General features: G+C 33.1%; 1 protein-coding gene across 1 annotated transcript; it reads left to right on the plus strand.

Moving 5' to 3' along the window:
• Nucleotides 1-5781: 5781 nt before the first annotated feature.
• Nucleotides 5782-13507, plus strand: LOC135132718 (ubiquitin carboxyl-terminal hydrolase nonstop). Its single transcript, XM_064060903.1, has 6 exons — nt 5782-6174; nt 6222-6728; nt 6776-7041; nt 7096-7348; nt 13023-13279; nt 13336-13507. Exons 1-6 carry the CDS (start codon nt 5986-5988, stop codon nt 13376-13378), a joined length of 1515 nt encoding a protein of 504 aa, XP_063916973.1. The 5' UTR covers nt 5782-5985; the 3' UTR covers nt 13379-13507.
• Nucleotides 13508-13557: the final 50 nt, after the last annotated feature.

Consider the following 13557-nt stretch of genomic DNA (forward strand, 5'->3'; position numbering starts at 1 on the left):
AAGTTTTATTTTTTAAAAAGTTGTTTAAATATTCTCAAAAAATTCAGGGATATAGATCTCGACGTGCTGTTTCCAAAAATATAGCGTATACACAGTCTCGACCCTCTATTTCGAAATATTCGCTATGAAATCGGATTTTTTCTATTCTATTTTTGCAAAATTTTTAATCATCGTTTTATGTTGCCTTTTTTCGGCGCCATTTTTTGTTTCTTTTTTGATGACCTTGTTCGTAAAATTTTTTGTCTTTTTTCTTTTTGAAACTTTTTGGATACTTTTTTGCCTTTCTTGTCATAATTTTTAATAATTATTTTTTGTGAGCTTTTTTTGAAGTATATTTAGGCGAAATTTTTGCCCATTTTTTTTATAGACCTTTTGGTCACATTTTCTATTTCTTTTCTGTGACCTTTCTTGACGCATTTTTGGTGTTCTTACTTTTGTTGCTTTTGATGACTTGCTTGGGCCATTTTTGACGTTTTTTTTTTCCCTTTTTTTGTTGCTTATTTGTATCCTTCTTTGATGGCTCTTTTTTTCACTGTTGTTTGCCACCATTTTCATCATATTTTTGTGATTTTTTGGCGCATTTTTTTTTTCTTTTTTTTTTTGGTGACTTTTTCTGACAAATTCTTTGGTGTCCTTCTTTGTGACCTTTGTTTGTTTTTTTAATTTGTCGTATTTTTTGTCACTTTTTTGGGCCTTTTTTTACCGTCATTTTTATCATATTTTTTGTAACCATTTCTTGAAGTAGTTTTGGTGTTCCCTTTTACATTTTTTTTATTTTATTTTGTTATTTTTATCATATTTTTGTGACCTTTTTTGAGGTATTTTTGGTACCTTTTTTCGAATATTTTTGCACAATTTTTTTATCGCCTTTTTTTGTCGGTATTTTTTGTCACATATTTTTGTTTCATTTTTTGGTGACCTTTTTTGACGAATTTTTTTGGTAACCTTCATGTTTTTTTGCTTTTTAATCGTTTTTTGACACTTTTTTGGGACTTTTTGCTACCGTCATTTTTATCAGATTTTTGTGACCTTTTTTGGAAGCATTTTGGTGTCTTTTTTACCGGAAATTTTGCTCCTTTTTTGTAATTTTAATGTTTTTGTGACCTTTTTTGAAATACTTTTTGGTGGCCTTTTTTGTCGTCTTTTTTTGTTTCTGTTGTATAATTTTTTTTTTGTTGCGAATCTTTATATCAATTTTTAACGCATTTTTTATTACCTTCTTTGTCGTTTTTGTGTGGTCTTATTTGTCACTTTTTTGCTACCTTTCTTGACCTTTTTTGTCATCGTTGTTTTATCATATTTTTCATAATTCTTTTTTGAGGTATTTTTTTTGCCGATTTTTGTTCGTCTTTTTTATGTTCATTTTAACCATATTTTTGTGATCTTTCTTGAGGTATTCTTTGGTGGCTTTTTTATCGAGTTTTTTATCCAATTTTTTATCGCCTTTTTGTAACGTTTTTTGTTTCTTTTCTGTGACCTTTTTTGACACACTTTTGTTGCTTTTTCTTGAAACATTTTTTTGACGCATTTTCACCTTTTTTGTTGCTTGTTTATCACCTTCTTTGTCGGTTTTTTTCCATTGTTTTTTGTTATTATTTTCATCATATTTTTGTGATTTTTTTGAAGGTATTTTTAGTGTTGTCCGCTTTTTTTGGCGAGTTTTTTTTGCCTTTTATTTATTTTTTCTTATCGTTTTTTCGTCGCCAATTTTTTTGCCGCATTTTTTTTCTTTTTTTTATGACTTGCTGACAAATTCTTTGGTGCCCTTCTTTGTGACCTTTGTTTGCTTTTTTAATTTGTCGTATTTTTTGTCACTGTTTTGGGCCTTTTTTTACCATTTTTCTCATATTTTTTGTAACCATTTCTTGAAGTATTTTTGGTGTTCCCTTTTAAATTTTTTTTATTTATTTTTTTTTTTTGTAATTTTTATCATATTTTTGTGACCTTTTTTGAGGTATTTTTGGTACCCTTTTTCGAGTATTTTTGCACAATTTTTTTTATCGCTTTTTTTTTGTCGGTATTTTTTGTCACATATTTTTGTTTCATTTTTTGGTGACCTTTTTTGACGAATTTTTTGGTAACCTTCATGTTTTTTTGCTCTTCTTAATCGCGTTTTTGTAGCTTTTTTATCACCGTTTTTATCGTTTTTGACACTTTTTTGGGACTTTTTGCTACCGTCATTATATCAGATCTTTTGTGACCTTTTTTGGAAGCATTTTGGTGTCTTTTTACCGGAAATTTTGCTTCTTTTTTGTAATTTTAATGTTTTTGTGATCTTTTTTGACACAATTTTGTTGCTTTTTCTTGAAACATTTTTTTGACGCATTTTCACCTTTTTTGTTGCTTCTTTATCACCTTCTTTGTCGTCTTTTTTTCCATTGTTTTTTGTTACCATTTTCAGTACATTTTTGTGACCTTTTTAAGGTATTTTTGGCAAGTTTTTTCTTGCCCAATTTTGTGTCGTTCTTTGTTTTTTTCAAACTGCCTTTGCATAGCCATTTTTGTCCCATTTTTTGTTTTTTTTTTTCGTAACCTTTTTTTGAACAATTTTTTGGTGACCTTTGATCTTTTTATCACTTTTGTCACTTTTTTGGGGCATTTTTTACTACCGTCATATTTTTGTGACCTTTTTTTGGAAATATTTTAGTGTCCTTTTTTACCGTTTTTTGTTCCTTTTTTTGTAATTTTTGTCATATTTTGTGACCTTTAGTCGCCCTTTTTTGTCGAGTATTTTTGCCCAGTTTTTTATCGCCTTTTTTTCTGTTTCTTTTTTTGCGATCTTTTTTGAAACATTTCTGATGGCCTTTTTTTATCATTTTTCTTTCCGTTTCATCGCTTTTTTGTTACGATTTTTTTATCGTTTTTTTAAAGCATTTTTTATTACCCCCTTTATTGTTTTTTATCTATTTTTTGTGGTCTTATTGTCGCTTTTTTGCTACCTTTTTTTGTCCTTTTTTCTTGTCGCTGTTTTATCATACAGTGCGTTTCAAATAAAATGCACCACATAGAACAAGTAGTCCCCGCCAAAATAAGACTGATTTTGGCAGATGATATACCTTTTAAGAAAATAAAGGATGGGTGGGTGGGCGGGGCTAGTACTTGCCAAGATAAGACTGATCTTGCAAATGATATATCCTCTGAGAAAATAAAGGATGGGCGGGGCTAGTCCTTGCCAAGATAAGACTGTTTTTGGCAGATGACGTACCCTGTAAGAAAATAAAGGGCGGGTGGGCGGGGCAAATACTTGCTAAGATAAAACTGATTTTGGCAAATGACATACCCTCTAAGAAAATAAAGGATGGGCGGGGCTAGTCCTTACCAAGATAAGATTGATGGCAAATGACATACCCTCTAAGAACATAAAAGGTGGGTGGGGCTAGTCCTTGCCAAGATAAGCTTGATTTTGGCAGATGACGTACCTTCTAAGAAAATAAAGGGCGGGTGGGCGGGGCTAATACTTGCTGAGATAAAACTGATTTTGGCAAATGACATACCCTCTAAGAAAATAAACGATGGGCGAGGCTAGTTCTTACCAAGATAAGATTGATGGCAAATGACATACCCTCTAAGAAAATAAAAGGTGGGTGGAGCTAGTCTTTACCAAGATAAGATTGATGGCAAATGACATACCCTCTAAGAACATAAAAGGTGGGTGGGGCTAGTCCTTGCCAAAATAAGACTGATTTTGGCAAATGACATACCCTCTAAGAAAATAAGGGATGGGTGGGTGGGCGGGGCTAGTACTTGTCAAGACAAGACTGATTTTGGCAAATGATATACCCTCTGAGAAAATAAAGAATAGGCGGGGCTAGTCCTTACCAAGATAAGACTGATTTTGGCAGATGACGTACCCTGTAAGAAAACAAAGGGCGGGTGGGCGGGGCAAATACTTGCTAAGATAAAACTGATTTTGGCAAATGACATACCCTCTAAGAAGATAAAGGATGGGCGGTGCTAGTCCCTACCAAGATAAGATTGATGGCAAATGACATACCCTCTAAGAAAATAAAAGGTGGGTGGGGCTAGTCCTTGCGAAGATAAGACTGGTTTTGGCAGATGACGTACCCTCTAAGAAAATAAAGGGCGGGTGGGCGGGGCTACTACTTGCTAAGATAAAACTGATTTTGGCAAATGACATACCATCTAATGAAATAGAGGTTGGGTGGGCGGGGCTAGTAGCTGCCAAGATTAGACTGATTTTGATAAATGAGATACCCTCCAAGAAAAGTGAGGGCGGGTGGGCGGGGGTAGTACCTGCTACGATAAAACTGATTTTGGCAAATGATATACCCTCTAAGAAAATAAGAAGGCGGGTGGGCGGGGCTAGTATACCTGCTAAAATAAGACCGATTTTGACAAATGACATACTCTCTAAGAAAATAAAGGTCTTGAGGTATTTTTGATGGCTTTTATATAGAGTTTTTTAATCAATTTTTTTTATCGTATTTTTTTTTTCGGTATTTTTTGTCGTCTTCTTATTATCACCTTTTGTTTTGTTGCGTTTTTACTTCCCGAGCGTAACACAGTAATCGAGTCCATCGGATGAATTGGCACTTTTATGTTTTCTCGACATTTCATGACCCCTACAGTACGAAAAAAGTAGTGTCCCGTTTCCGTCTGTCTGTCTGTCTGTTTGTCTATCTGTATCCATTTTTATTAGACACGTAATCTCCGAAACTACTGGATCGATTGTTGGCAAATTTTGTATGTATGTTAGAAATATCATGTATGTAGATGGTTAAATGCTAGCCAAAATTTGGCTAATCATCCCCACCAACAGTTTGATGACGTCATCTCAATGAACCGTATTTTAAAATGAGTTTCAGTTTTTTCGCTAAACGTTCAAATCTTCGCAAAAACAATTGCACGGTATAATAACGTTATCTGTGTTTTGTTTTTTAATATTTAGAGTTTTCTTTCAAGAACGGGAAAGTTAAACATGTTTTCAGTTTCTTGTTGGGAAAAGAAGACTTCGTATATTAAGAAACAATGGACAAAATATAAGCCCCGCCCACCCACCCGTTCTCAATTGTGATGAATGCTTTATTCATCGTGAGTTGAAGGGCGGAGTTTAGCTGCAAAATCCTCATTTCGCGACAAGAAATTATCATCTGAAATACGTTTTTAAAAGGGTAGAATTTTTTAGAGAAATATTGATGTTACAATTAAACTCCGCCCTTCGGTATGATTAGGAATGAAAAACTGAGCACAAATGAAATTGGGGCGGGCGGGCGGGGCTTAATCTCTGTTTTTTTTCTTTATATACGTAGTTAAAGAAAATAAAAAACTGAAACGAAAAATTGTGTAGAAAAATTAAAAATTGAAAACTTGAAAACCATAAAAAAAGCAAATCGAAAAATGAAGTGGGATTATTTGGCTGGACTTCAGGGGCGAGGGAAGTTCTATTGAAATAACATTCGACCAATTTTTTACTATTTTTAAGGCATTTTTCGCGCTTTTTGTCTTTTAGTACCTGTTTTTGTTGCTTTATTTTGAGATATAGTGTTTTGAGTAAGAAGCCAAACTAAACAAATGACAACTAAAAACCAGTTGGAAGTTGGCAGCTATTGAATTGGTGACCAAAATTTGAATTGACTTAATAAAATTTTACATAAAATATGATGGTATTTAATTAACTTAATTTATTATTAATATTATTATTAGTTTTGGCCAAGTTGGAACTTTTTATTCATGGTTTTGGTTAAGATTGACCTCAACTTCCATTTTATTTTGACCCGTGGAGCCAGAACATGTGTCAACAAAAATCAGTGATACCAACCGCACGAATGTGTTGTGTTCGGCAGCAACTCAAAAAATTTCCCTTCCAGTTTAAATCCAATCGAACAACTGCAAATTTTGTTTTTCATTATTTTCAGAACAAACATACAGCTGAATAGTGAAAAAATTTATGACTTGAACGGTCGTAAAAATCTCAGGTGGGTGCGCAATTTGGCAACGCCGCAAAATATGTAATCAAAATCGTTGATGGGCAATAAAAAATACTCGAAAGACAAAAAAGGCCCAGATTACTCTCCGCCCCACCCCCCCAAAATGAGCATAATCGGATGTCAACACCTTCAAACCTACAAGAAAACCAGCAAAAACAAAAACACATTCAAATGGATCCATGCAGTATTCGTGGTCAACTCCACATCAAAAAGCCTCAAAACAAAGGTACGTGAAGACATTTGTTTACGAAAACGTCAAACAAACTCTCGTAGTTGGGCAACAGCCGCTGCCGAGTGTGCAAAAAAAGGGGCCCCTTCCTCCACGCCTGCCTCGAGTGCGTGTTCTTCGGGTGCCACAGGCACATCCGGGAGCACGCCAAAGCCCAGAAGCATTCCATGTCCGTGGACCTCACCTACGGCCAGATGCACTGCAACCAGTGCCACGACTACATCTACGACTCGGAGATCGACGCCATCGCCATGGACAACAAGATGAAGTCCAAGACGTTCAAGAAGCGCCTGTTCGAGATCGACTCCTGGAACCCCACCGCCGACGAGCGCGAGTACTTAAAGACCAAAACGAAAAAAATCTGCATCACGCCCGAGTCCACGATCGGCCTGCGGGGGCTGCTCAACTTGGGCTCGACGTGCTTTATGAACTGTATAGTGCAAGCGCTGATGCACACGCCCTTGCTGAGGGACTACTTTCTGACTGAGAGACACAAGTGCAAGGGGGTTCCGGGCACGTGCCTCGTGTGCGAGGTGTCCAAGTTGTTCCAGGCAAGTTTGGGTGGCTTTTAGGTTAGGTTATGAAAGTGTGTTTTAAGGAGTTTTACAATGGAACGAGAGTTCCTCTAGCGCTTCACGAGTTGTTGCACTTGATATGGACGCACGCGAGGCATTTAGCGGGCTATGAGCAGCAGGACGCCCACGAGTTTTTCATAGCCACACTGGATGTGCTGCATCGACACTGCCTTGAGACGATGCCCAACTTGAAGTCGGTCAATTTGGGGAAAATATCGCGGTGTCCTTGTATCATCGACCAGATTTTTACCGGGGGCTTACAGAGCGACGTGGTTTGTCAAAAGTGCAAGTAAGTGGGTTTTGGGGGCGCTAGAGTTAGAGTAAAGTTGTCCTTGTTGGTTAGTGGCGTTTCTACAACGATAGACCCCATTTGGGATTTTTCGCTGGATTTAGGGCCTGTTACTTTGGGCGGAAGACCACCCTCGTCCTTGGTGGATTGTCTGGAGCGCTTCACGCGGGCCGAGCACCTAGGGGAAAATGCGAAAATCATGTGTTCGAATTGTCAGTCATATCAGGAGTCCACGAAACAACTAACAATGAAGACTTTGCCTATTGTTATTAGTTTTCACTTGAAACGGTTCCAACATATGAAAGAGGTAATTTTTTAATGCAACCCATTAAACACAACTGCAACTTAGATTAATCAAAAAAAGTCCTGTAGCAGGCTGTGCAAGCTGTCAAATAAAATGTCAAATAGCTGCACTGCCAACATTATTATTTTAAAAATAAACTGCAAAATTGTAAAAAAACATTGACAGAAAAGTGACGTTGTCACTATTTTCATTATTTTAATGTGTCTAAGATCACTAAAATTTCTAGAAAAACATAGCTGATTAACTTTCAATAATCTATGTGATTTTTAAAAATGAATGACAAATGCTGGATGGCCATTTTTCGCTAGAGTGGAAATTCTTTGAGAAGAACACAACAAATAAGACGCCACAGGAGACATAAAAGCATCTATGTTTCATCTTTTTTTCGTATTTAATTTGAATTAGTTCTTTTTAGAACTACCGAATTTTCTGTATGTGGATATACTGGGTGAGTCACTATAATTACTAGAGGTATCAAAATTGTTAAAGAGTAGTGGTGTTTTGATAAAATTATTTTTAACTTAGTTTTTTTTTTAACTATTTTTACAATTTTCTTCGATTTTTACTACCCAAGTGTAAGCTAAGGAAGTATTGTAATTAAGTCCATCCAACGAATGGCTAGTTCCATGTTTTATGGACGTGCCATTACCTCTAGAGGACGAAATAATAGGCCCCCGGTTTCCGTCTGTCCAGATAATCTCCAAAACTACCGGACCGATTGTTGTCAAATTTTCAATGTACGTTTTGAATATCCGCTTCTTTTTGGTCGTTTTTTTTTTAGTAATTTTATTTTTTTTTTACGATTTTTTTGACGCGTTATTTGGTAGCATTTTCTGTTGCTTTTTTTATTGCTTGTATTTGTTGCTTTTTTATCACCTTCTTTGTCGTCTTTTTTTGACGTTTCATTTTATTCTTTTTTTTGTTAACTTTTTTGTCATCGTTTTTATCTTTTTTATTGAGTATTTTTGTCGCTTTTCTGTAGTCGTTTTATCACATTTTTTGTGACTTTTTGTGGGCTATTTTGCAGGGTTTCTTTCGTTTTTTTTTGCCTTTGTTTTGTAGTCTTTTTTCCGCCTTTTGTTCTGCTTTTTAGTCGCCGTTTTTGTTCTATTTTTTGTCGCTTTTTTTGTCTTTTCGTCGTTATTTCTGTCATATTTTTTGTGACTTGTTTTTGAGGTGTTTTTGGTTGACTTTTATTACCTTCTTTGTCCAATTTTTTATCGCCTTCCTTGTGGCTTTTGGCTTTTTAGCGCATTTACTTGTTGTTTTTATCACCTTTATCATCTTTTTTATCACCTCTGTTCCTTCTTTTTTGCTATCGTTTTTGACCTTTTTTTTTGTCATTTTTAGCATATCTTTTTTTATGATCTTTTTTTAGGTATTTTTGGTCTTTTTTTTTGTCACTTTTTACCGCATTTTTGGTCTTTTTTCATACTTTTTTTTTTGTTTTTGTCGCCTCGATTTCGAGTTTTGTTGTTGCTTTTTTGTCACCTTCGTTGTCTTTTTTTTGCTTTTTTTTTCGTATTTTTTGTGACCTTTTTTGGGGTGTCTTTGGTTGCCTTTTTTGCGATTTTTATTACCTTTGTCGAGTTTTTTTGCCCAATTTTTTACCGCCTTCTTTGTGGCCTTTTGGATTTTTTGTCATCTTTGCTATCACCTCTTTTGCTGCCTTTTTGTCCCCTTTGTCTGCCATCTTTTTTCATCTTTTTTTAGATATTTTTGGTCGATTTTTTTTATTGCTTTTTTTGTAGTAATTTTATCACATTTTTATGATCTTTTTTAAGGTATTTTTTTATGTCAATTTTTGGTCACTTTTTGTTGCTTTTTTGTCGAATTGTTTGCCATTTTTAATAGCATTTTTGGTCTTTTTTTCTTACTTTTCTTTTTGTTTCTTGTCGCCTCTATTTCAATTTTTGTTGTTGCTTTTTTGTCACGTTCGTTCTTTTTTTTACCTTTTTTTCCTTTTTTTTCTTCATATTTTTTGTTACCTTTTTGGGGTGTTTTTGGTTGCCCTTTTTTTGCGATTTTTTTTTTATTGCTTTCTTTGTCGAGTTTTGTTTTGCCCGATTTTTTACCGCCTTCTTTGCGGCATTTTGGATTTTTATCGCAATTATTTGTTGCTTTTTTATCACCTTCTTTGTTGTCTTTTTTGACGTTTCATTTTATCTTTCTTTTATTAACTTTTTTGTCGTCTTTTTTTATAATTTTTTTAATGTATTTTTGTAGCTTTTTTTTGTAGTCGTTTTATTACATTTTTAGTGGCTTTTTTGGGGTATTTTTTGCTGGCTTTCTTTCGTTTTATTTTATTGCCTTTTTGTCTTGTCAATTTTTTTTTATTGCCTTTGTTTTGTAGTCTTTTTTTTAATCGCCGTTTTTGTCATATTTTTGCGACCTTTTTTTGAGATGTTTTTGGTTGCCTTTTTTTGCGACTTTTTATTACCTTCTTTGTCCAATTTTTTACTGCCTTCTTTATGGCTTTTGGTTTTTTATCCCATTTACTTATTGTTTGTATTACCTCTTTCGCTTTTTTTTTATTCCTCTTTTCTGATCGTTTTTGATCTTTTTTATCATATTTTTTGTCGACATTTTTTATTGCTTTTTTGTAACGATTTTTGTGACCTTTTTTTAAGTTTTGTTTTGATGTCAATTTTAGATCTCTTTTTGTTGCTTGTATTGTCGAATGTTTTGCCTTTTTTATCGCGTTTTTGGTCTTTTTTGTTACTTTGTTTTTGTTTTTTGTCGCCGTTATTTCGATTTTTGTTATTGCTTTTTGTGATCTTCCTTGTCTTTTTTTTTGCCTTTTTACCCTTATCATTTTTTTTTCATATTTTTTGTGAACTTTTTTCAGGTGTTTTTGGTTGCCTCTTTTGCGATTTTTTATTACCTTCTTTGTCGAGTTTTTTTGCCCAATTTTTTACCGCCTTTATGGCGTTTTGGATTTTTATCGCAATTATTTGTTGTTTTTTATCACCTTTTTTGTCATCTTTTCTATCAGCTCTTTCGCTGCTTTTTTGTCATCTTTTTTTTTACATATTTTTGGCCGACTTTTTTTATCGTTTTTTTTTTTGCAGTCATTTTATCACATTTTTGTGACCTTTTTTTAAGGTATTTTTTTGATGTCCGTTTTGGTTACTTTTTGTTTTTTTTTTGCAATTTTTTTGCTACCTTTTTTGGCCTTTTCGTTATTTTTCTCATATTTTTTATGACCTTTTTTGAGGCGTTTTTGGTTGCCTTTTTTACGACTTTGTTATTACCTTCTTTGTCCAGTTTTTCCTTTTATAATTTTTTAATGCATTCTTTGTGGCCTTTTGGATATTTATCGCAATTATTTGTTGTTTTTTTATCACTTTATTTGACATCTTTTCACCTTTTTTGCTGCTTTTTAGCTCCTTTTTCTGCTGCTTTTTTAGCTCCTTTTTCTGCTTTTTTTTATTTTTTTTGTCATTTTTATAATATTTTTTTGTCATCTTTTTTTAGATATTTTTGTTGACTTTTTTATCACTTTTTTATAGTCATTTTATCACATTTTTGTGACCTTTTTCTTGAGGTATTTTTTGACGTCCATTTTTGGTCGCATTTTGTTACTTTTTTGTCGAATTTTTTGCCATTTTTTATCACATTTTTGGTCTTTTTTTTGTTACTTGTTTTTTGTTTTTTGTCGCCTTTATGTCGATTTTTGTTGCTTTTTTGTCACCTTTTTGAGGTGTTTTTGGTTGCCTTTTTTGCGATTTTTATTACCTTTGTCGAGTTTTTTTTTGCCCAATTTTTTTGCCGCCTTTGTGGCCTTTTGGATTTTTTGTTATTTTTTTTGCCACCTTTTTTGGCCTTTTCGTCGTTATTTTTCTCATATTTTTCATTTTTTGAGGTGTTTTTGGTTCCATTTTTGCTACTTTGTTATTACCTTCTTTGTCGAGTTTTTTGTCCAATTTTTTACCGCCTTCTTTCTGGCCTTTTAAATTTTTATCGCAATTATTTGTTGTTTTTTATCACCTTCTTTGTCATCTTTTCTATCACCTCTTTTGCTGTTTTTTTGTCCCCCTTAACTGCTATATTTTTTGACTTTTTTTAAATAATTTTTATCATATTTTTTTGACATCTTTTTTTAGTTATTTTTGGTCGATTTTTTATCACTGTTTTGTAACCTTTTTTTTAAGAATTTTTTTATGTCCATTTTTGGTCTCTTTTATTACTTTTTTTGTTTTGTTTTTTTGTCGTCTTTATTTCGTCTTTTTGTTGCTTTTTTGTCGTTTTTTTGTTTGTCATTTGTTTTGCCTTTTTTCCTTTTCATTTTTTTCCAAATTTTTTTGTTTTCTTTTTTTTTCAAGTATTTTTTGATGGCCTCTTGTCGCTGTTTTTTTGGCCTTTTGTGGCCTTTTTTCGTCGTCATGTTCATCATATTTTTCGCCTTTTTTGGGTATTTTTACTTTTTTTCCGCTTTTTTTATTGTTCTTATCGATTTTTTGCTCATTTTTTATCGCTTTTGTTTTACAGCCTTTTTTGTTTTTTCTCGCCTTTTATTTTGTTTTCTTTATCGCCTTTTTTTGTTGTTTTTTTTTTATCACTTTTTGTCGCTGTTTTTTTGCTACCTTCTTTTAGCCGTTTTTCCTCATCAGTTTTTTTTATTATGTATATTTTTATGTGGCCTTTTTTCGTCGTCATGTTCATCATATTTTTCGACTTTTTTTAGGGTATTTTCACGTCTTTCCGTTTTTTTTTGTCCATTTTTTATAGCTTTTTTGTTGCTTTTTTATCACTTTTTTGTCGCTGTTTTTTGCTAGCTTTTTTTGGCCGTTTTTCCTCGTCATTTTTTAAATCATATTTTTGTGACCTTTTTTGAAATATGTTTTTGATGGCCTTTTTTGGCTTTTTTTATTGCTTTTGTTTTGTCGTTTTTGTTCGTCGCCATTTTTGTTTCTATTTTGTGTCCTTTTTGTTTTTTATCGTATTTTTGTTGCGTTTTTTTTATATCACTTTTTTGTTGCTATTTTTGCTACCCTTTTTTTTTGGTCTTCATTCGTCATTTTTTGTCTTTTTTGTGGTCACATGTATCATATTTTTTGGTGTCATTTTCTGTCGCTTTTTAATGTTTTTTTTTTGTTTTTTTTTTGTCACAATTTGTAACAATATTTGCAATTTAACTTTTAAATTCAGTCAGGAATGTAGTAAACCTTAATGCCAATTTTTTTCCGATAGATCCCACCTAAAATGTGCAAAATATTTTGAGTCTGTTGTCGTTTCCAATTTTTTTGATTCTAGAAGTTATTACAAAAAATCGCAAAATTTGATTTTATAATTTTTCAAAGGAGCAGATTTTGTTGGACTACGCTTCAGGGACGAGGAAGTTCTGTCAAAATAACTTTCGATCAATTTTTATTCGCACTCTTTCTGAGTTTCTCTTAAAAAATGCAGCAAAATTCAATAAAAAAAAATACAGGTCTTTTATTGGAAAAAACCGAAATGTCGGTATTTGAAAATTAAAATAGAGGCCATTTAGACTGAGTATGCAAAAATATTTATGGTATACCACCAGTCCAAAACCAAGTAACTGTGATGAGTGATGACTCAACATGTTCTTCTCATAGTATTTCCACTCTACAAACTTTACATTTAATCGACCTGAAATTTAAATGTGTTTTTTATTGATATATTACTGAACACTTTTTCGTTTGGGTTTCAGATGGAGAAAAAAATTTCCACCATCATATCGTTTCCAGAAATGTTAGACATGACTCCATTTATGAGCAGATCAACGAACGAATCGCCGTTTCCTTCAGACAACAGATACTCGCTATTCGCTGTAATAAATCACTTAGGTAATTCAATAAACGCAGGTCACTATACCGCATACGTACGCCAATTGCAAGATTACTGGTATAAATGTGACGACCACGTGATAACCAGAGCAACTCTCAAGGAAGTCTTGGACTCAGAAGGGTAAAAATACGAAAGATTGCGCGATTTGTATAACTCACAAGTTACAAATTTTACAGGTATTTGCTCTTCTACCACAAACACGTTCTAGAATACGACTAAAACGGCTACTTATTTAGAAAAGTGTGATTTTATTTTACTGCCTCTTTTAATTAATTTAATTTTAACGACTTGTTTTATGAAACAAAGCACTTTTATCAGGACTAAATGTAATAAAATTTACCAATGGCATTGTTTTATTATTGGCAATAAACCAAAAAACGTCGCTCGATGATTTTCAA

This window comes from Zophobas morio, unplaced genomic scaffold (assembly GCF_036711695.1).
Source record: "Zophobas morio isolate AGI-343-1 ecotype UQ-CSIRO unplaced genomic scaffold, CSIRO_AGI_Zmor_V1 ptg000021l, whole genome shotgun sequence".
NCBI classification, from domain to species: Eukaryota; Metazoa; Arthropoda; class Insecta; order Coleoptera; family Tenebrionidae; genus Zophobas; species Zophobas morio.